Genomic DNA, 24,768 nt, shown 5'->3' with positions numbered 1-24,768 from the left:
TAATAGAACAGATAGAGACCATAGAACAGAACAGATAATAGAAGATATAAGACAATGGAATAATACTTCAGACTGGCCTTTTATGACCACTAAGTAGTACAGAAATATATAGTCCTTTGTGTGGAGAATAATTTAACTCCAAATATGATATAACTTCTTACCCTCTGTTGGGTTTTATTACACTAAGATCCTGACCCTTTTGGACATGAAAACCTTGTAACTATTTTGGTCAGTGTCATTTTACAACGGGTTAGATACTTACAGTGAAGAAATACATTGGAGCTATTTTGGACCATATTGGTGCTTATTGTTTTGTGGATGTGTGTCAGTGTATCTATCCATGGGGAAAATGGTACTGTAGAATAAAAGCATACTATTCACTCTAAGACACTGATGAAAGAAATTAAAGATGATACAAATAGATGGAGAGATATACCATGTTCTTGGATTGGAAGAATCAACATTGTGAAAATGACTATACTATCCAAAGCAATCTACAGATTCAGTGCAATCCCTATCAAACTACCAATGGCATTTTTCCCAGAACTAGAACCAAAGAATTTCACAATTTGTATGGAAACAAAGACCCTGAATAGCCAAAGCAATCTTGAGAAAGAAAAACAGAGCTGGAGGAATCAGGCTCACTGACTTCAGACTATACTGCAAAGCTACAGTAATCAAGACAGTATGGTACTGGCACAAAAAACAGAAATATAGATCAATGGAACAGGATAGAAAGACCAGAGATAAACCCATGCACATATGACCACCTTATTTTTGATGAAAGAGGCAAGAATATACAATGGAGAAAAGACAGCCTCTTAAATAAGTGGTGCTGGGAAAACTAGACAGCTACATGTAAAAGAATGAAATGAGAACACTCCCTAACACCATACACAAAAATAAACTCAAAATGGATTAAAGACCTAAATGTTAGGCCAGTCACTATCAAACTCTTAGAAGAAAACATAGGCAGAACACTCTATGACATAAATCACAGCAAGATCCTTTTTGACCCACCTCCTAGAGAAATGGAAATAAAAACAAAAATGAACAAATGGGACTAATGAAACTTCAAAGCTTTTGCACAGCAAAGGAAACCATAAACAAGACGAAAAGACAACCCTCAGAATGGGAGAAAATTTTGCAAATGAAGCGATTGACAAAAGATTAATCTTCAAAATTTACAAGCAACTCATGCAGCTCAATATCAATAAAACAAATAACCCAATCTAAAAATGGGCAGAAGACCTAAATAGACATTTCTCCAAAGAAGATATACAGATTGCCAACAAACACAAAGAATGCTCAACATCATTAATCATTAGAGAAACACAAATCAAAACTTCAATGAAGTATCACCTCACACCAGTCAGAATAACCATCATCAAAAAATCTACAAACAATAAATGCTGGAGAGGGTGTGGAGAAAAGGGAAGCCTGTTGCACTGTTGATGGGAATGTAAATTGTTACAGCCACTATGGAGAACAGTATGGAGGTTCCTTAAAAAACTACAAATAGAACTACCATATGACCCAGCAATCCCACTACTGAGCATATACCCAGAGAAAACCATAATTGGAAAAGAGTCATGTACCACAATGTTCATTGAGGCTCTATTTACAATAGCCAGGACATGGAACCAACCTAAGTGTCCATCAACAGATGAATGGATAAAGAAGATGTGGCACGTATATATAATGGAATATTACTCAGCCATAAAAAGAAACAAAATTGCGTTATGTGTAGTGAGGTGGTTGGACCTAGAGTCTGTCATACAGAGTGAAGTAAAGTCAGAAAGAGAAAAACAAATACTGTATGCTAACACATATATATGGAATCTAAAAAAAATAAGAAAAAAAAGGTCATGAAGAACCTAGGGGCAGGATGGGAATAAAGATGCAGGCGTAGAGAATGGACTTGAGGACACGGGGAGGGGGAAGGGTAAGCTGGGACAAAGTGAGAGAGTGGCATGGACATATGTACACTACCAAACGTAAAATAGATAGCTAGTGGGAAGCAGCCGCATAGCACAAGGAGATCAGCTCTGTGCTTTGTGACCACCTAGAGGGGTGGGATAAGGGAGGGTGGGAGGGAGGGAGACGCAAGAGGGAAGAGATATGGGGATATATGTATGTGTATAGCTGATTCACTTTGTTATAAAGCAGAAACTAACACACTGTTGTAAAGCAGTTATACTCCAATAAAGATGTTTAAAAAAAAAAAGCATACTATCTTAGCTTAGCATTCACTTGGAATTTTTATGCCTGGTTTCTGCATTTGCCATTTAGAAGTAAATTATTTGGCTTCCGTTCAAACCATTTAAATCAATTCTTACCATAATACACATGGCTTAAGATTCACGGGGGAGGGTGTTTCTTTATTCATGCAAATTTTAAGATAGGAACTTCCAAAGATGTTTTAGGTTTGTGAAGATTAAAAAGTATGGTTCCACTTTCTCAACTTTTCATCCCTGTTAAAGGCCAGGAAATTTGCACCATTTTTTCCTCCATATTTTACTTTTCTACTCCTTACACAGTATGAAATCAGAATTATTAGGCACAGTCACATTTGGGTATCCCCATGCTTATTAAAATTGGAGCCTTGGAATATTTTAAACACATAAACCGATTGTTGAGTTTGTTAAAGAGTTTTGTCAAAATTAGAGATAGTTAGTTCATTGAATATTTTATGAATATTGAGTATACCTGCTGCGTTCCAGGCACTGTTCTAGGTCCTGGTTATACAAAGATGAGCCAATCATGGTCACTGCCTTTAGGGAATTTGCTCAGAGGTAGAGAGGAATTGGTGAGCCTGTATTTATAATGCATCTGCCCAAGATGTAAGGGGAGTACAAGGAGGGACATGTAAATCAGACTGGAGGGTCTCTGAGGGCTTCTTAAGGAAGGTAATGCTTTATTCGTGAATTGAAATATAAGTAGGAGTTAGCAAGATGGAGAAGGAAGAAAGGGAGGGGAAGTATTTTCCAGGTGGAAGAATGTGTGTGTAGAGATGATTATTAACAAATTGGTCACGTGATTTATAAGTATATGTGTATTTTTCATATCTTGCATTTCATATGGAAGAGGAAGTCCATTTTCATCCCCAAACTAAGAAATTAAAATTTAACTCAAAAGTAAATTTTTTCTGCAGTCTTTAAAAATACAGCAAAATAAAAGAAAAAGAAAAAAACACAGTGCATAACATATGTTAACATAGTACAGCAAATGTGCCAAATTTTGTTTTTTGCAATAAATCCAACATTATAAAATAGGACAAAAATTGGAATTTTTAAAATGAAAGATTACTATGGATTCACCAACTCACTGGGATGAATATCTTTATAAAACTAAAAATGCTATTAATAATTAAAAAAATACCCTTATGTTATTTGTAAATTCAGTTTTTTGTTGGTTATATTTTCTTAAATCAAGGCATTCCTGCTTTTGAAAAGTAGTAATATTTTGCTATGAATCTTATAGCTTAAGCCTTAATTTCTGTGGATCTGGTATTATCATCTCTTAAGTAGAAAACAAATGTTCTATTAGATGATATCTTTAAGGGGCATAGAAATCCTCGGAACGCTATCAGGAAAATAAAATTAATATCTCCCTTGTTTCATTTATGTGCCTTTTAATCAAGGCAGATTTCAAGGAGGAAGACAGATGTTTCTCCATTTTGTTTTTCTTTAAATGTACTACTTGGGATTTGAAGCTTCTGCACTTCTTCTGTTTGTTTGGATTTTTTTTTTTTTCCATGGCTTAATCCCAAAAAATGGAATAAAAAATTTAGCGAGAGCTTTGTTGTTTGAAATTGCAGGGTGCTGCGAGACTTATTGCAAATCCCTGATGTCTCCCTGTCTGCCCTCAATTCTCCTATTTTTGGTAATAATGCAAGCAGTCATTTTAGAAAACTTTGCTTTGTTCATTTTACTGAGCCTCTTCCAGCACCATGTGCCTGAAGCAATAGCAGCGGGCCACAGCCAAGGTCCTAGGGCATAAACTCAGACTTCATCTTTCTCAAATGCTGCTACTTGAAATTTGCATAAACGTTGAAAAGAAGATTAAAGGGGCCCTCTATGCCTCCTCTTCACATATTTTAGGAACCCCAGCCATTCAAGGCATTAAAATGTCTTTTGAGTCATCAGGGGACGTAAAAGCGCAAACAGATGCCATCCTGCAGACAGAGGGAGCAGGATATGAAAAAAATCATGTGAGATAGACAACAGAGGCTTATTTGAAGAGGCTGCAAAGCGACAAGTAATGCCAATTTAAAACGATTACATGTTAATGCAACAAGTGAAACACGTTTGAAGGCTGCTCAGATTACACCGGCTGGGGTGCAGACTTAATTACTCATGTTAGAGATTCCTAAAACAAAGGGAGTCTTTTAAACCAGTGATATGTAGCTGGCATGATACTGAAAAGCCCTGGAAAACCTAGGTAAATGCCTAGAGGAAGTTTTAAGGACAATTCCATTAAGTCTGGAGATCTTGGGCCTGTCCCTAAATGGGCAAATTCCTTAGGCACTGGAACTGGTAAAAATCAATGACAGTTTATTCTGTTGTTTGCAGTATTTATATACAAATGAGGCTGATAAACTTTACTAGAACCTTGTCTGGACTGAGTTATACTCACTGCTCAACAACAAAGGTTTGTGTTGTATTTCTTAAAGGTTTTTTCTGGAGTGATTCTGAAATTGATATTGAGAGGGTCTGCTAAAGGTATACAGTAAAAACAATTTTTATTTTACTCCTATTTATCTTAGAGTCATTTGGGTTGGTCATTTTCTGTCTGTCCCTGTTCCTAACATCCCTAGATTGTGTGCACCATGAGAATAGGAATTGTTTGTTTTGTCCCTGTTTGCTTTTCATGCAGTGCTAGGTAGAGGGCCATACTCAGAGTAGTCGTTCCACAAGTAGCAAAAGCACCATGTTAACACTGAATGACATTTTTGTTCATATATAGTGTTACTTTACCTTTCATGAATCACTTCTCCCTATGCTTGCAGTGCTATACCTTTTTTTTTTTTTTTTGAGCAGTGAGTGACTTTCTTTGTAGTAGTTCAGGATATCTTTTACTAGACCTTTATTGGTGGCAACTGGGAAGAATTTATTCCATTTATTGATATGTCCTAAATTGCTTAGGGCTCTTCTATTTTTCCAGATTTCTCAGTTTGTTAAACTGGGGTTTGATTGATATAACAAGTTCCTCTAAAGCCACCATTTATCGTGGAATCAATTACAAAGAATTTAAGTACCTACTATGTGAGCAGTCCTTTTTTGAGCTCTTACTATGTGTCAGGCATTGTTCTAGGCTCTTTAAATGTATTAATTTGGTTCATTCTTGCCAGGGCTCTGAGAGAGATTATTTTGTACATGAAGAAATGAAAGTACAAAGAGGATACAGAGATAGACAGTAAACGGTGGGGCTGGAATTCCAACTGAGATCCTGATTTCAGCATTTATGCTTTCAATCACTAAACTATATTGCCTCAAATATACAGAAGAGAAGAAATGGTTTCTGTCATCTAGGAACTTAAAAGTGTAAAAGCAGAGAGAGTTAGGAGACAGCACAGAATTAAATGCTAAATTGTGAGTTATGAGTGTTACAAGGGTAGGGGTTGGCCTGTGAGGACAGAACCATCCAGGGGAAGCTTTGTGGGCCAGGCAGAAGGTGAGCTGGGCCTGGGAGGAAGGAGCAGAATTTAGATAGTAAAGGGGAAGTGGCAATCAGAGGAAGCTGAGATACTAGTGGAGGCAAGGAACTGAGTTCACAATGGTCTGTTCAAGCAAGAGGCTGCATTCAAAGCGGTTCGAGGTGAAATGCTGGGTGCATAATGTAGGCTGCGATCTTGAAGGCCAGGGTGAGGGCTTCGACTGGAAGAAGGAAGGAATGACTCGTCCCTGGAAGAAAAAGTGCCAAGCTTGGCTCTGTACCTACCGAAGGTACTGCATCCACCTCTCAACTGATTCTTCTGAAGCCAAGCTGAGAATAAGTTCTGAAAACTGAGTAAGAACTGAAAGCCACTGCAGATTAGCGAGTGGTGGACTGACCCTTGTAACATTGTCATTCTGGGAGGTTAGATGGGATTAGAATAAAGTCCTTACCATTTGCGGGGGAGCTGAGAAAATGGGTGGCTTTGGCCTAGTCTAAAATGGGGTGACTTTCATAAGCTTATATAAGAAAGGAAGAAAAGCCTCCACACACTGGAACATTTAACAGTCTTGACTTTTTTCAAACACAGATCTGGTTGTGTTGCCTTCCTTGCTTAGAGCAGCCCAGTAGTTCATGCTCACCCTTAGAGCAGAAGCCGTAATCTGACCCCTGCCTGCCTTCCTTGCTGTTTCCTATTACCCTCCCTGTTGTTTAATAATTTCTAGCCATACAGACATGGAATACCAGTCTCATTCCCTCTCCAGGCCTTTACGCTTGCTGTTTCCTCTGCTTGGGATCACTGTTTCCCTATATCTTCATGATTCTTGTTCGTTTAAGTCTTAGCTGAAAGGAAACCACCTGAGAGAGGCCTTTCCTAGTCACTTTATCTAAAGTAGGTCCCTACACCTCCAGCCTTCCTGATTACGTTGTATCCCATAACTGGGTTCTGTTTCCAATAGAATCTATCACTTACCGCTGTGAGATAATAAATAAATTTACTTATTCATTATCTGTCTTTCCCTAGTAGAAATAAGGTTCATGAGGACAGGGACTTTATTATGTTAACCATGGTTTCCCTGACATCAGGGCCTGCACCTCACATAGTAGATGCTCTGTAAGTACTTTTTTTTTTAATGAATTTGGCTGCTCCCTGAGGCTTGTGGGATCTTAGTTCCCCGACCAGGGATTGAACCCGTGCCCTCGGCAGTGAAAGTGTGGAGTGCTAACCCCTGGACCTCTGGGGAATTCCATCTGTAAGTATATTTCTGAGTATTGGAAGACTAGTCCCCAAATATGCAGTAGAGAAAATGTGTGAAAATTGGAAATATTCTAGATATTGTGTCACATTGCCAAGTGATGGAGTGATGAAATTGGAATCCACTGCTTCTTTTTGTTTTTGCCCTTTTTGGGGGCAGGGGGCACGTACATATATGAGACTGATATTCGTCAGCCAGCATTTATTGAGTAACCTCTGTAGCTTAGATGAAAATTCGGGAAAAAGTCACTCCTTTTGTGAGTGACCGGTTTCTCTGTGTCTATTAAAACATCAGTTTAATGTCTAACTGATATGATGGAACCTTTTTTACTTTACAAATATAAAGCTGCTTTTAATTTTATTGTTAAATTGAAGTGTTTTACGTTGGGAAAAAAGTAAATTGAATTTTGAAATGAGATCTTTCCCAGCCTCACTGTCATGGTTTTTAGTTATCAAAGTTTTAACTTCTATATTTATGACAAATAATTACAGTATTCATTTAGAAATAGCCTCTGAGCAAAGTTGTGAGTCTCAAATTTTACTTGGTTGTCGTTGCTGTTATCCGTCCAGGCAATACATTGTCGTCTCCATCATCCAGGACTTCTGGTGGATTATATAGTCTCAGGGGATTCCTTAAAGTGGACCACCATGCCTTAGTACAGGAGTTGTGTCCAAGTGTGGCTCCTCAGAGTCACAGCGTCAGCATCACCTGGGAACTTGTTAGGCATGCACATTCCCAGGCCCCCTTTAGACTGACTCACTCAGAAACCGGGGTGGCGGGGGGTGGAGTCCAGCAATCTGTGTTTTAACAAGCCCTCCAGATGATTCTGATACACACTAAAGTTTGAGAACCGTGGCTTAGTAAATGTTAAAGGTTCAAGGTAGCATGATCCTACGGATTAGCCAAACGGCATTAATTATTAGCCTTGCGAGCCGACCTCCTTTTTGGTCCCTGAATTTGATTGGTTCACGAAGGCTAGGCTGTGAAGTTATTTTCTAGATTGATTGCCACATATTGACTTTAGGTTGTTTGTATTTCTCTGCACCTGTCACTGTAATGATTTTCCGAGATGCTTAATAGGAACAGACTGTGATTTTTTTTTTTTTTTTTTTTTGCACCCATGGCTTTCTGAGTCATGGGTGGCTGGCTTCTTTTGTCTTTCTGGATAGATTTCTCTAGGTACCAGGCATGCCATTCATCTACTTTTAATGAGGGAGTTGTCACTGTTGGATCACAGGGGATCCTTCAGCAGCATTTAGTTTACCCCAGTTTGGTTTACAGGTTGGGAAATTGAGCCCCCATGAGGTTGTGCTTTTCTTGCAGTAGTGCAGCTAGTTTGTGGTAGATCCAGGGTTTCAGGACTCCTGACTCCCTCCACTGCCCCAGGATTCCTGCAGGGGGAGGCCAGAGCTGTGGCTTGCTCTGGGCCTGCGGGACATTCCTTTCCTATTTAAAGAAAAAAGCAAATAGAAAAAAAGTCAGGAAGTTCTCATTGAAACTAATAAAAGTGTCTAAAGAGAATAAAAAAATCAGTTTGAGAACTTTGGTATGGAGGAAATAACCTGACATTAACTGTTTTAATTATAGTTGTTGCATTGGGCTTATCAGTGTGGGAAGAGGGAGCATTTGAGCCCTACAGGGAAGTGGGATATGGACAAGATGACCCTCTTCCTGAATATGCCTGCGCAGGCTGCAGCCTAGTGACTGCTTGTGTGATACCAATAGCTGTCATGGAGACGGGGCTGGACTCAGTAAGGCCCAGCAGTGTCACAGCTAGTGCTATGGAGGAATGCCCCATGAGGAGGCCTCTTAACCTCCTTGGCCTTCGCTTTCTAATATGTGGGTATAATAATACCTATTTTGCCCCTCTTGAGAAGAAAAATGTCAGATGGTGGGAAGCAGTGTATTACTGTAGTTAAAAGCACAGACTCTCTCGTGAGATCCAGACTCCCTAGGTTCAAATTCTGGTTCTTTCACTCACTGTTGTGACCATAGGCGGGTCACTTATCCTTTCTGTAGGATGGGTTTAATGAAATTAACTACTTCATAGGGTTGTTGGGAAGACTGAATTAGTCTGTGTAAAGGGCTTAGAACAATACCTGGTATTTAGTAAGTGCTATGTGTTAGCTGCTATTGTTATCACTAGTTTTTAAAAATATTATTATCTTAAGAGCTGAGATTTTTGTAAACATTCTCAAAGGGTTTCATCACTTGATAACAGTACTGGGCAAATAGAAGGCTCTTATGCAGTAATTGTTAATGGAGGAGCTGTTCTAACATCCAGCTTGTGCCTGGGCCCTGCTGTGAGAAGAAGCTGGTTTTAATGCCCCGGAAGGGCAGACCTAGAGCCTCTGATATTGCAGTTTATTCATAGAGTGGTACTCACAGAGGAAACTCAAAAGTGGAGACTTCTCGGTTTTGCTTTCAGGTATTTATACATGAACCATCCTAGGAGATGAAGATCTTAATAATCTTCCAGAAAAAGTTCATGGACTTCAATTTTGATTTTTATTGTTTGACAAGTTTTCTTTCTGTCTTGCCCTTCCACTTGTTATTAGTATTCTTGATAAGCATTTTGGTGATGAAAATGCCAACTCTAAAAGCTAAACAATCAAGGTACTGTAATTATCCAGCAAACGAGGCTTTGGGTGGCCCTCCTCCTCTTCTGGCTGAAATCAATGAAAGTTTCTACTATTGCTGTTTATTTCTGGGTAGTCTGCTTTTGGGAGGGATTAAGATGATGAAGTACCTTTTTATTAAAGGGACTAGGGTTCAAGAATTTGAGAATTATTGTTTTATTTATAGATATAAAATTAACTTCTCATTTTTTTGCTTTAATCCCCCCTCCTCTACAATCTCTATTTATAGTCTACTCCCCATCTTTGTGTGAGCCCCTTAAAGTTAGAGATTATGTTTTATTCATTTCTCTATGAATTCCATTTCCCCTTTTTCCTCTGGATCCTAATGTAGTGTCTGGTACACACTAGGCTCTCAAATACAGTTTGTTGAATGAATATTATTGATGTTTCTGATTATTTCTTGAAGTGGCCTGTTTTGAAACTTCACCTGAGGCTTAAGTAATTCATTAATATCATGGTGACCTAGTATCTACCCAGGTCTTCCTAAATATTCATTGATGAATCCTTACATTGCTCATCTGAAGTATCCAAATCCCAAGATGCTCATGACATATCATGGATAGTATAGCTTTAATTTTCTTAGTATCATTGGGAAATAGGGATGTAACAGCCAGAGAGATAGAGGCACAGAGAATTAAGAGTATCATTCCGGACCACAGAACAGTTATCATGGGAAGAGACTCTTGGGATGAGCTTCTGTACTTCTATGACTGCAGGAGCCAAAAGATAAAAAGATGATTAAAACTCTAAAGGGAAACCTAAATCAAGTTGGATATGGGAATGAATGTTGACCCAGATTGGATGCTGTTTCTCTGATGTCTGAGGGTTATGACTAGTGACTTATTTCTAACGTGTATTTGTTTTTGTTTTTAGCATTGCAATGTCGGGACGGCTATGAGCCCTGTGTAAATGAAGGAATATGTGTTACCTACCACAATGGTACAGGGTACTGCAAGTAAGTTTTTCTCTGTTTTTTCCTTCTTTATGTATTTTATTTTTCCTCAATAGGAAATTGGACAAGATTTGGTAATACTGCTCTGTTTTTAATACTTCTGTGAAATGTTACTGGTTCTCTAACTTTTCTGATGTAGTTTTTGTGGGGGATGAGGATGTGGATGTCAGATAAATGGTTAATAAGAACTTACTGTCTTATCTTTTTCATCATGAAAAAGACTTTCAGTGAGTAGCTAGTTAAATATAGTGAGTACATTCTTTTACATTTTCAGTTTAAGGCAAAGCCTCAGAATCGCTTCTCAACGTGTTAGCTGTGATCTTGTTTTAAAGTCAAACCAAATAGATGTTAACTTTAATTCTGCCTACTGTAAGTAAATACTATGTGAAATACTAAGTAAAGCCATGTGAAACTTTTATCTAATATAAAAAATCAATTCTGAGAGAGAGACTGTGAGAGAAGATGCACACATGCTTGTAGGGATGGGGTGGGGAGCAGGGGCTGTGGCTGAACGTCATTATATAGGTTTAAAAGAATAAGGATGAGGAGTAGATAGGACTGGGGGTTTAGACTAGTCCTCAGGAGCATTTCTTTTCTTTCTCTCTGATCATCCTCTAGTGTAGCCATACTTTTTGTTTGAGGAAACCTGTGAGGTAATCTCATAAATTGCTTCTCTAGGTTGCCTATGGATAATTTTTTTCCCTCTTCAACCTCAATTGAAAATTTTTGATAGGAACATGTTTCCATTCTATTTCTTTAATGGAAAATAAGATTTGGCAATATAACATTTATCTTCTTTAACACTTTTATGGGATATATTTGTTCTTTGCTTTGGTAGAAGTATTTGCTTGCTAAGCATTTTTTAAAAAATTAATTAATTAATTAATTTATTTTGGGCTGCATTGGGTCTTCGTTGCTGTGCACAGGCTTTCTCTAGTTGCGGCAAGCGGGGGCTACTCTTCGTTGCGGTGTGGGGGCTTCTCTTGTGGAGCACAGGCTCTAGGCACATGGGCTTCAGTAGTTGTAGCACGTGGGCTTCAGTAGTTGTAGCATGTAGGCTCAGTAGTTGTGACTCGCGGGCTCTAGAGCGCAGGCTCAGTAGTTGTGGCGCACGGGCTTAGTTGCTCCGCGGAATGTGTGATCTTCCCGGACACAGGGCTCAAACCTGTGTCCCCTGCATTGGCAGGCAGATTCTTAACCACTGTGCCACCAGGGAAGCCCTTGATAAGCATTTGAAGTGAGTTTATCCAACATGGGTTTGTTTCTTTTCTGGATATTTAACTGAAAAACATAACTATGATAATGACATTTTTCCAATCAAGTCTATTCTGACAACAGGATCTAAGTTCTTTAATGTTATGAACAAGAATTTTCCAAGTCAGAAAAAATTTTCTTCACCAAAGTGAAAATATTTTAAGCTGTGATGACAGTAAAGCTTAACAATAGGTTGTTTGGATTGGAATAAATATAACACTGGAAGTGAAATTTTTTATGTAACTGATTATGGGCTGTTCACTTAGTTTTTCTAGCTGGGAAAAAAAATCCAACCAAAAACATGTGATGTAGTCTCCTCTAAGAATGGAAACACAACTGGAGATAATAAGGAAAGGAACTTGGTACCTTAGAATTGGCCACTGAAATCTTGTTAATCTCTTTGGCATCTGGTGTCTTAGTTGCCTGCTTTATTCTATTATTTATCTCTCTCGTGGTAGTTAACCCATTATACTATGATCATTTGTTGATGTGTTGGTTTCTCCCACTAGAGTGTGAAGTCCTGGTCTTGTGTGCTTTTGCACAGTTAATGCCTAGTACAGTGCCTGGTATGTAGCTAGCGCTCAACGATATGTTTCTTGAACCAAAAGTGCTCAGTAGATATCACTCACATGTCTTTAAATCTGTTTGTCTTAAATAAGTAGAAACTGTCCTTTCCTCTGAGAATTTTGTTGGCTTCATGTAGCATTCAGGATGGTAGTACTACACAGAGAGGCAATTTAGTTCTATTTAGAGATAATTCAACTTGGTGACTTATGCAGGGAGAATTTCAAATACGTTCTAAGTGTTGGCCTACATATTTGTGGTCTGACATGGGGAACGAGGGCTGTAGAGGAGACCAATCTCTGAGCACTTACCAGGAATGGACACTAAGGGACATTTCGGGGAGAAAACAGATTTGTGAGCTGTTAGTCTCAGACTCTGCAACCAAGGTGAGAGAGACAAAGTTGACCCTAGTTTTTGGAAGAAGCATTGCTAGGAAACAGGGAACTCACTTTGTGATTGACAAAAATGGAGCTGCCTGAATTCTGTCCCTGGATACTTGTTAATTATTGATGGGGTGGGTTGCTTATGGATATAGTTCTGGATTTAGTCCTGGACATCCCTCAGATGTTTTCCAACCCTGTTGTGAGGGAAACAAGCTTCTAGAGAAAAGGAGAGTAAGGGAATAAAATGGGCAAGGCCATCTTTTCGGGAGACCGATGTGAACAACAAACCTTGTAAAAAGAGAATGTTTCTCTACTTCAATAAAAGTAATGTTAGCATCTTCAGGAGTATCAGTGTCTACATAAGTGGACACAGGAAAAGCAAGAACAATATCAGGGAAGCCAAATCAGTCGTCCTACAGTGCCATGCCAGCCAACCTCCACAGAACGTTAAGAAAAATTTAAGTAAAAGTACCATTTATTTAGCAGACCTTTCAGTATATCTTCACCAGCTTTGCTTTTTTTCCCTGGGGAAAGAAGTTACTCCAGCTTGCTCAGTAAATACTGTTTTCACAAAATGGTAATAAATATTAGAACACTTAGAAGGTTTATAAAAATTACATCAGATATGCAGGACATATGATTGTCTTTTTATCCGTGAGATTGCTTAGTGGATTAGGAAAAGAAAGCTGAGGCCAAATTTTTTTTACTGGGGTGGGTGGGTAGGAGTTAATGGAAAATGTTTTAAAGTAGAAGGTATCTGACTGTCTCTTTAAAGAGCATAATGTTATTGATTCAGCTAAATTATAATGGTTGTTTATGGAAGTTATAGAAATCCTTGATAAGATCACATTGACAGATGAGGATAAGTACTTTTAAAGGTTAGTTTTGTACACAGCTCAACTGTTTTTTCTAACTGTTAAGAGTCTAAGTACTCTATCAGTCTGTGATTAGATTGGGAGCCAGACAAGGAGAAACGGTGTAATCTTGCATAAAACTCAATTATTGCTCCTAAATAGTTGTTGTCATATCTTAATAAAGCCCTCTGACTACAGAGAGATAAGGCATTTCATTCTCTCGCTTGTCCTACTGGGAGGTGTAAATATATAATTAAATTTGGCTGTCATTAATCACTTTCAAGTTGTTTTCTCAGGCTTTCAAATATAAACCATTCCAAATCCCACTTTGATTAAAAATCGTGGGCAACTCAAGTTCACTAGAATGTTGGGGGTGGGTGAGGTTATGATTTGTAAAATTCACAAAATGTGTATTTTTAAGGACGCATTTATCATAGTTATTTAAAGTCCTTGTTTGCCAGTTCTTTAACATCTGGGTTGTCTTTGGACATGTTTCCATAAACAGCTCTTTAACTCGACTGTGGGTACAGTTTCCCTTTACTTCATGTTTATGGTAGTTTTTATTGTTTTCTGGACATTGTGAGTGATGCATTTTAAACTTTATCTTCTACTAAAGAATGTTACTGGAAGATCACCTTGATGCTATTTGGGCTGTGCTATGGGGGGTCTGTTTTGCTCTTAGTCTGGTGGTGCGTCTTGGTCTAGACTTGGGCTTTAGATATAATCCTTACTCCCAAGGTATGACCCCTTAGTGGGTTCAGTGAAAAGCGTGAGGTTTTTACCATATTCTGGGGTGTATCCCAAGCCCCTCTAATTTGGTAGGATTTAAAGTAAAACCTCTGACTCCCTGGAACCATGCTCAGCTTTTCAGCCTTCCAGCTCTTGCTTTCCATTGTGTTCCTAAATATCATCTTGTTGTGGAGTTATATTACATATTTTCGGGCTACCTCCTCTGTGGTTCTGTTTTTTTCCAGGATTTCTCCTCCTCAAATTTCAGCTACTTTGACAATTCTAGACACCTTTGACTCTTTAGCTCAGTAAGATTTGCATTCTCTGCTTGCTTTCTGTTTCTCTTGTGCTTCACGAACTGGGGAATACTCTTCAGGGAAAAAGGTGTATAAGTGCATGTTTCATATACGTAGTTTGTTTTTTCCTTCGAGGCTCATATCCCTTGTAATTTCTGCCCGCTTTGATTGCTCTCTGGTACCTTTAATATTTTGTCTGGAGTTTATAATTATTATGAACGGGTGAGTTGATCTAAGTTACTCTGCCATTACTTTTAATGGTAAGAATTATAATCTTAAAGGAGTCTTTCAAAGTTTTCTACATACCACTTAGGAGGTAACTAGCACAATATTTGTTAAACAATGGAAAGTCAGCATGAGCTATATAGGCTCCTGTGCATAGGTGATTGCATTTGAGAATCTGTACTTTTTGCCGAAGTATCTAACTAGAAACTACATTTTTTTTTTTTTTTTTTTTTTTTTTTTGCGGTACGCGGGCTCTCACTGTTGTGGCCTCTCTCTCCCACTGCGGAGCACAGGCTCCGGACGCGCAGGCCCAACGGCCATGGCTCACGGGCCCAGCCGCTCCGCGGCATGTGGGATCCTCCCGAACAGGGGCACGAACCCGTGTCCCCTGCATCGGCAGGCGGACTGTCAACCAGTGTGCCACCAGGGAGGCCCTTAAAGTAAATTATTATAAATAGAAAATGTTATAAAATATAACTGTGTCACATTTTACCTAAAATTTATCTATTAGGTATAAGAAACGTTAAACTTTAACAACTAACAATTTTCCTTGCCAGGATTAGAGAGTAGTGTTGGTGGTCCAGGCCTCCAAAAGCCATCCAAGAAAACTGGAGCCATCGCCTTCTTTGTCCTCTTGATAAGTTTCTGTATAGTTGCGAGAGAACAGAGATACTCAGAATCTTCCAGAGCCTTGCTTATAGTAGAGGATGCATTATCAATGTTTGTGTTGTGGCCATACTGCCCTAGAAAGGCATTTTCAAAAGTCATGACTGACTCAGCATTTTCCCCTTTCACTCACCTTGTTGGTGAGTGCTGTTCAGGGGCAGTATCAGATCAAAGAAATGCACTGGGAAGAATATCAACTGTTAAACCACTTCTCTTTTTCTGCTGAAACTGGTTCTGCCAGCAAGGTTCCTTCAGTTGAGATAAATAATACTTTAAGGCAATAGTTCAAAAATCAAAATTAATGCAAAAATTATGATTAAAAATATCCAAATTTTTAAAAAATATAAAATCAGTACTGCTGATTTTTTGTGTGTGTGTGTGCCACGCTCCTGTATGGTTCAGTCTGGCACTGGTGAGTGGATTAAGGCATCTGGAAGAGCCCTGCTTGGTGACATGGAGAGGACAGGTTTCTATGCCAGATAGACTTGAATTTGAGCCCTAAATCCTGTCAGTAATTGGATCTTTGGCAAGCTGAAGAATATTATGCTAGCTAATATTTATTAATCACTTATTACATACTAGGCTGTGTGCTCAGTTAAGCTCTTTACAGGTATTATTTTAGTCCTCATGTAAGGTAGAGAGTCTTGATATCCCTGTTTTACCAATGAGTGTATGGAAACTCAGAGAGGTTAAATAATTTGCCCAAGATCACGTAACTCTTAAGTATCTGACCTGAGATGTGCTCTTTGAAAATCTGCTTTTGCTCTGAGTCTCAGTTTGCTTATTAGTAAAATGGGACAAAATTACCTATTTTAAAGTGGTATTTCAAACAGGACCTTCTGAAAAGGAAGTGTGGAACATTAGAAAGTGTATAAAAGGTAGATTTTCAGATCAGGATTATGATTAAAACTCTATATATAGTTCCTGATTTTAAAGTAGAGACATAGGTAGGCCTGGGCAGCTCATAATACTACATAATACTAGAGTATTGAACTTGCTTGTAGCTACATGAGTGTACGTGGGCCAGGCTTGGCTAATGCTGCAATTCTGAGAAGTGGCCTTGCACTTGAAAGTTCAGTGCAATTAATGCAGATGAAATATAAGAAGAGAGCAGTGAAGGTGGGGGTAGAGGATATTGTGTACTAAAATGCTTTTTAGTAGAGAAAACTAAACTTAAAAACTTGAAACATCTCCCTTCTTTTTCCTAATGGAAGATGAGCAAGTCCAGGCAGATTTTATGCACCTGTGAAACTGAGACAGGTTAAATTCTACAACTTCTGATAAACGGTGCTGCCAGCACAGAAGTCACAGGTTGTTAAACATAGTGCCTTATACTTGCATTGCGAGTTATAGATGTATAGATAGATGTATGTCCTGTGAGGCTTTCCTTGTTTAGGACTTGGGGTCTGGACCCTTTAACAGTACTAAGCTATTCTTCTTATTAACACTTATGTCCTTGAAAGCTCCTTTAACAAATATGTTGTGTCCCTGAGGAATTTTTCATAAAAGAAGTCTTGATGAATAGCTTCTTATCAATATATAACAACAGAATTCTCATGTTCTTTTCAGCTGATTTTTATTCTTAGGTTGGAAACTTTATAAACTTCAGTGTTAGGTAGAGAAGTAGGAGGAGGTGGTTCTTAGGCTCTGCCTGTATCCTTTTGCCTGTCTTGGGTCACTGCCAGTAAGTTAAAGCAACTAATTTTGGCCCGCAAACCTGGCATGAATAGATAGGAGTTTAGCGAGGCTTCTTTCAACACCATCCCCAGGTTAACCATAATCCTAAGTGAAGTTTCTTTCTCATTGTTCCATTGTGGCATGTCAGCACCATTAATTTCATATAGTAATTCCTTTATCCCCTTTTTTTCTTGTGACTAAGCAGGATGAGAAACATTTCTCTTTCTCGATCTGGAGTAATTAATTAAATCCTTCATTTAAAATTTGGCTATCTGTCTTTCATCAGGGCTAGCAAGATTGAATACAAAGGGGTTGAAGAAGTTAGAATGTGATAAAAATGTAATTATCTAAAAATTTCCAAGTGCTTTTTTCTCTGTTAAGCTAGCATAAATGTGTGGGCGTGATGGGGGTTTTCATTAAGTCCTCTTCTCAGCATCCTGTTGCTAGGAGTTTTGTAGGTAGAAATGAAGTTTAGTGTTTCTTCCACCCCATCATGTGAGAGTGTGTGTGTGTGTGTGTGTGTGTGTGTGTGTGTGTGTGTGTGTTTTGTGTGTTGTTTGTGTGTGTTTGTGTTATGTGAGTGTTTTGTTTTCATATTTGTCTTAGTTGTGTTTTATTTTACATCTTGATGTAAGGTAATTTACAATTTGTCTGGGGCTTCCCAAAGTTTTCTATATCCTATTTATCCATCATCAATGATCTTCACTAACACTTCATCCTCTGTGTCCAAAAATATATTACTGACTCCTATACTGATGCCTTCAGCCTTCCCTTATTAATGCAGTTATCTTCTGTTTAAAATGTTCTTCTCCTAAACAGTCTCCTACTTGGACGTTTATGAAAAGGTCTTTATGAAAAGAAAGTGAAAACAAAGACTAATAAAGGCATTATTTAAGTAACAGGTGGTATTACTCAGGAAACACATCCAAATGGAACATTATATCCATTTCTTTTCTTCATATAAGTATGAGGAGAAGGTAGGTGTTAATAAGAAAAGAGCCTGATTAGACCTTATGTAGAATAGTAGCATTTAGGGCACTTGAGTCTGTATAGATTCAGTAAATTTCCTGCAGTTACTATATGTATAGTCCTGAACTCTGAAAGTAAGACTCTGAGGCACTTTAGGATCCTCACTCTTTGTCTCAGTCTCAACGTAAGAATTTTGAGAGGGCACACTCAGTCCATAGCACTCTTCAAAGGAAAATTTAATATTCATCAAACTGCTGTTTATTGAGCTGGCTACTACGATTGAGCACTGTGCTGGGTGTTGTGAACAGACATAAAGGCCGAGAGGAGGCCTGTGCTGTCTGACTTTCTTATTCACAAGTACCTGTACTGGGAGTGTCTGCTAATGAATGTTGTGTTTTTCCTGCGTAAGACATGGTGGCAGTCCTCTGATGTCTTGCCATCTTGTTGGGGAGATGAGGCATATATATGTGTGGGTGTGTATGTATATATATATATATATATATATACACACACACACACATACAGTCTATAACTGCCCAATGGAGCAGCACAGGTGATAAGAACTATGGAGATTCAGACAAGGGGATGACTATGGGACAGAAGACTACAGTCAGGGGATTTTTTTGTGTTTCACTTAGAATCTGAGAATATTGACTGTGTCTTAGGAGATGGATAGGTGGAAGGCCGGAAGTAGAGAGACTGAGGGGACTAGAGAGCTATTATTAACTGGAATAATTGTTACCAATATCGTCATCATTTTTTTCCTTAATGACATAGTTTTAAAACTTTTCTACATCTTGAGTGTTCCCTTCTGTCTATACTTCAGTTTGTGTGAGGTTTTACTAAACTGATATCTGGATTAATCTGTTTCACAGTGATAGCTGATTAAAAAAGTCATTCCTTTAGCACATGCTGGCTTGAATGCTTGAAGATAGACTGTCTAGAGTTAGGGGTGAGTGGGGAGACTGGGGACAAGAAGAGAGGGCAGCTGGGAGCAGTCATCTGTCCTCCCCTCCCTTTTTTGGCCTTGACTGTTGAGTCTTGTGCTGCTTCCAGAGCAGAGTGACCAGGTAGGCTTGTGGACACCATTTGCAGGGAAACTCAGAATTCAAGAATCTCTGAGGCAGCAGAAACAATGGGTTGGGATAGGAGGAGTGATGGAAAAACAGAGACACCAGGAACAGGATCGGTCTTCATATAAGGCATAGCGCATTCTCGTAGCTGAGAATTTAGGTGTTCCCACCTCAGATCTCTTCTGTTCAGCATATCATTGGCCTGATCCAGTTCAGTTCAGGCATCCAGAGTAAGCAAGCATCTGTTCGCCACATCTCTGGTTACCCCAAATTAGCTCATGTCCTTTACTGCTTGTTTCCTCTGATTATATAGTACATATCCAAACCCTCAATTATCCAGAATAAACCAGGGATGCCTATTCTATGTGGAAAACATTTGACAGTGGTTATGATTTTTTACCTTGACCATGGTAGTGCCTTGGCCATTTAACCACCTGTCCCTTTAAAGTTTTGAAATGCTGGGGTTCTTATTGTGTAAGCCAGAGACATCTCCTTGGGTAGTTATTTTACTGGGTAACTTGCCCCTTCTGAAACCTCACTCAGCCTGAAAAGTACCTCAGGAGCCTCTTTGACTTTAATTTTTCTGTCTTAGTCCCATTTGTATATAATATTTGTGGTGTCTGATTTTCTGTCTCATGTTAAAATTCATGGCCTTGAATTTCTGGGTCACTCTTAAAAAAGTGGACAGAGCTTGATTACTAATGAAAAGTTGACTCATTTCCTTCCAGGCAAAGGTTGACACTGACAGTCAGAGTTTATAATTAGTCTTCAGAGAAGCATACTCTCTACTTATGGCATATTACCCATTCTTTCCTAAGTTTTATAAGAATTAATGAGAGCATCTTGAGCTGGGGAAATGAGTAAGACAGGTACTCACGCTGTGTTGAGAGGATATATAAAAATTGTATCTGGAAAAAGGTCCTACATGAATTTAATTAAGTGATTGATTCCCTGCAAGTTTAAATTTGGTGCATCTCTTCCCAGACACACACATCAGTCATTTTTAGTCTTGTGAAATTTTTCAGTAGATCAGATTCCATAAAGGGACTGCAATGTCTACCACCATTCTGTGCTGAAGAAAACAGGCTCTCATGTTGGCCAGATGTCTTGGGGAAGACGGTAAGGACTTTCCCTTTTAGGCTCAGGGTTCCTCGTTATTCTCCATATCTTGTTTAAATACATCACTCTTTCTCTTTTGCTTATTCTTTGCTTCCTTATGCTTCCTGTGAGGGATTAGCTGAAAGTGTGAGTTGTACAACAGTTCATTTACACAAGTATGTATTGAACTCTCTGTGTACTTAGAAGGTTGATAGTTGGGCAGTGTGAAGGATATAAAAGAAGAAACACAGGCACAATTCTTTCCCCAGGGAGCCCCTGCTTGGAGTGGGTTGATGGTTGAGACATACTCAACCACTGACCCCAAGCATCACCGTCAGCAAGCATCATTACATTCTCGGGCAGTATTGCTGAGGGAATTCAACAGCCAAAATTGTAGAGTCATCATACTTAGGAGGTGGAAGGGATTTTGTCGAGCACCTTTCCCACTGATCTTGTTTTATATGTGAGGAACCCAAGGCTTAACATAGCCAAGTGACTTATCCTGTATTACATAAGTGATTAGAATGTAGAGTGGGACTAAAAGCTGTTTCTCAGTCCCCATTAGGTGACCTAAAGATTCAGTGCTATTTCTTTTCATTTTTGGTACCAACCCTCAAGGAACAGGGTGAATATATAGGGAGAAGGGGAGGAGAGAAGGAGAGAGAAAAGAAGAATTAAAAACAAACAATTTAGGGCTTTTATGAGGCAGTTTGAAAGACCAAGAATTTTAACTCTAGCTGTACATTTTATTTTTAACATTCCATGAAACAAAAACAATGTGGAAATTCTTTTGCATTCCTTCTAAAGGAGGTCTTTAATCCTCCTAAAGGATATTAGTATCCAAGAGGGCTGTAGAACATACCTAATGGAATCATACAATTTTAGAGTTAAAGGGAATATTAGAGATTATTTGGCCTAGCATCTTGTTTTAATACATGAGGAGGCTGAGGCTCAGAGAAGTAAAGTGGCCAATTCAAGGTTCACATCTGGTGGAAGAGCCAGGGCTGATCTAGAGGAAAGGTCTGTGGGGAACCACTCAATCAAAAGCTCTGAGAACATGCTAAAGTCTTGGGTGAGAGTTTTTGTAAAACAATATACTAGTTATATTTTTATTCTTTTTTTAAAAATAAATTTATTTACTTATTTGTTTATTTATGGCTGCGTTGGGTCTTTGTTGCTGCACGCGGGCTTCTCATGGCAGTGGCTTCTCTTGTTGCGGAGCACGGGCTTCAGGCGCGCAGGCTTGGCTCCGTAGTTGTGGCTCGCGGGCTCTAGAGTGCAGGCTCAGTAGTTGTGGCACATGGGCTTAGTTATTCCGTGTCACGTGGGATCTTCCCAGACCAGGGCTCAAACCTGTGTCCCCTGCATTGGCAGGCGGATTCCCAACCACTGTACCACCAGAGAAGCCCAATATATTTTTATTCTTATTCAGATAAAAAACAAACTCATAACTACATATCTATCTATCTATCTATCCATCCATCCATCCATCCTTAGGTATGCCGTAAGTACATCTCACTTACCAGTAGACATGGGTTTTTTAAGCAGAATGGTGCAGGAGAATGTAGCCACATCAGGCATGGCTTTGCCTTGACTCAGTTTAGTAAGTGAAGTGCCTCTCAGGGTGAATTTATCTTCACTTTGTATGAACTTGAGTGCATACTTTCAGGATTCTTGCTTGATATTCAGTTTCTTTGGTTTGGAAGGCCACAAATCATTGTAATATCTTAGATTTTTTTTGGGCCATGGTCCCATCTTTTAAAGGAAGTAGCAGCCCATCTTTTAAAGGAAGTAGTGGTTTTTGTCTTGAGTCACCACATGAAGGTTATACACCATAATTTTTTTCCTTGATGTTCGTTATTTTTATTATCTTTGGTTCTAATTATGCAGAGGTACAACAATTGACAATGATGATTCTTTGACCATTGGATTGCCTTTCTGAAATTAAACGCAGTTCATAACAAGTGCTCCTAAAGTGCCCTGACTTCTAGTAAACAAAAAAAGTTACCTAAATTGTAAGCACATGTTTTGAAGGTGTTTTTAGCCTATGTGTACTTTAATGCTGTCCTGGCCTTAGAGCAGGGATCAGCACACTTTTTTCTTAAAGTGCCAGATGGTAAAGGTTTTAAGCTTTGCTGGCTAAGAAGCAAATTGAGGATATAATGTAGGTACTTATATAACTCTTTAAAGCATAACCATTAAAAAAATGTAAAAGCCAGCTTTAGCTCCTGGACTGGAGGTATAAAAACAGGTGGCCCATGGATTTTGCCCAGGGCAATATTTGTTGACCTTTACCTTAGATCATAATAACCACTTGAAATGCTTCATGTCCTTGGAGGGCATGCGGTATAGACTGGAACAGCCATTTTTGGGCTAAGCTTTTTTTTTTTTTTTTTTTTTTTTAAATATACAAAAGAAATTCTTAAAGCAGATGTTGCTGAAATTAGAACCAAGAATTATATCTGAATCTTCCTGTATCAGTTTTTGGTTGATGCCACTTTTCTAGTTGAGATGACCTATGCTGGAGGTCTGCACTAAAGCTGAGATCCTGTTAAATTAATGAGTGTTTTCAATAAAATGAATAAAAACATTACATTTTTTCCTTTGATGGTAACTGTTCCCTTATTGTCATAAAAGTAATGAATGTTGTGAGATGTCATTAACTTCATCAAAGTTATCCTTTGTGTGGAAAAGTTTTTTGGGTGATTATTGTGATGGTGATGATTTTAATAATTATGTTTGTTCTCAAAAGCTTATAATCTAGAGGGAAACAGATAAACAAACCAAATCCAGTCCCAGCCGTGTAGTTGATGATAGAGCATGCTTCCAAGTATAGATGCCAGTAGGCTAAGACTTTCACGTGCGCTGCAAGCACTGTCCATGCAGTGAGGGTTTGAAGGTTTTGCTGTTTTTGTTATAAGAATGCAAGAGTACATAAAATAATGATAGCATTGTATTTTTAAAAGAAATAATCTGTATGGTATCTGCATGTATGTTAGATAAATTTTCTCGTTAGACCACTGTTTAGCTTTGCAAGATTTTCACTTTGACCCTACGGAGGCATAGAATTTGATTTCATACAGCAGATCAGTCATAGGTAAAGGAATTTCCAAAGCTGAGGAACACTTTTTTGAAGACATGTGAGTTTGAATATATACGAATATAGACAACATTTGTAGGAAACTTTTCTGTTTAATTCAGCTAACATTTATGAGTGTTATGAGTGCCAGATACTAAGCTAAAAATTACCTTATTTGGATATGCAATATCATTGTTTCTCAACCTTTTTATCATTATCACCCCTTGCCCCAAAGGAGCCTTTTTAGAGTTTTTTCCTAATCTCTCCACCCCTGCCCCATGCAATTTTAATACCATAGATATATTGTATATCAGTTTATCTACTGTGGCCCTTTGGAAGTTCACAAACCATTGTAATAGCTAAGATCTTTTTTTACCCTCAAGAACCATTTTTTTAACCCTTTGGGCCATTGTCCTATCTTTTAGGGGAAGTAGTGGTTTTTGTCTTGAAATAGGGTTCAAGGCACTGTTATTTATTTTTCCCATGATGCCCACTATTTTTATTATCTCTGGTTCTAATTAAGGCCATTTAAATGGGATTTTGTAGTGTTTCAGGGCATTTTGAAATTGTATTTTCCAATTATTCATTGAATGGTTTTGCATACCTACATGTGTGATTATTACTTTTTCAAGAATGATGTATTCAGAATCTACAAAGAAATATTTTTTACCCTCTTAAAGTTTGGAGAAATGCAGGTTTTTCTTCAAGCCTACTCTCACATTCAGGTTTGGTTTGATATGATTTGAGTACAATTATTTTTGAACTAGGAATCCTTTCAGACCAAACCATAAGCTTTCGGAACTTTCTGTTTTCATATATTTTTTAGACTTCAGAATTTTACAGGTGGTCACCTACTCATATTGGCGAACAGAAAGCAAGCACCCACACTCAATTTTTTTCTCTGAAATTTTGTTTAATTTTTACTGCTAAGTTTCTAAAAAGAGTGTAGCAGTTTATGTTACTGAGGCCACTTTGCAGGATGTTCTGTCACTCAGGATCCTGGTGCTTCATGTAGTCAGTGTTTTATCAAAGATTAATGAAAGTATAAAAGAAAATGCAGACTCTGTGTGTGTGTGTGTGTGTGTGTGTGTGTGTGTGTGTGTGTTCATATTTTGGGGGAATATGTGATTTAAAAAATCTACTCCGTATAGATTTGGCTTGCCCACTTTAAATGATTTAGGGGTAAGTGAAGGTTAAGAAGTCCTCTATATATGAGGAATCTTAATTAGTATTGATAATCCTTTGGGTAAATAGCTCAACCTAGTGGTTCCCAAACTTTGAGTATAATTAAAGTTTTTGAAGGTGTAAAGACTCCATGGACCCTTGCATTTTGCCTTTTGGCTTCTGTTAAGAATATAAGCACTGAATAGTTGAATGCCTTCTATATACCAGTTAC

General features: G+C 38.4%; 1 protein-coding gene across 1 annotated transcript in view; it reads left to right on the top strand.

Moving 5' to 3' along the window:
- The window catches only part of NOTCH2 (notch receptor 2), a 177,826-nt gene that overhangs the window by 44,409 nt on the left and 108,649 nt on the right, over positions 1 to 24,768 (top strand). Inside the window, exon 2 of the mRNA XM_060028014.1 lies at positions 10,427 to 10,508. Within this exon, the coding sequence (XP_059883997.1) occupies positions 10,427 to 10,508 (82 nt within the window). The remainder of the gene's footprint in view (positions 1 to 10,426; positions 10,509 to 24,768) is intronic.

This window comes from Delphinus delphis, chromosome 1, assembly GCF_949987515.2.
Source record: "Delphinus delphis chromosome 1, mDelDel1.2, whole genome shotgun sequence".
NCBI lineage: Eukaryota > Metazoa > Chordata > Mammalia > Artiodactyla > Delphinidae > Delphinus > Delphinus delphis.
Note: the sequence above shows the minus strand (reverse complement) of the source record. Positions and strands in the feature narration are given on the sequence as shown.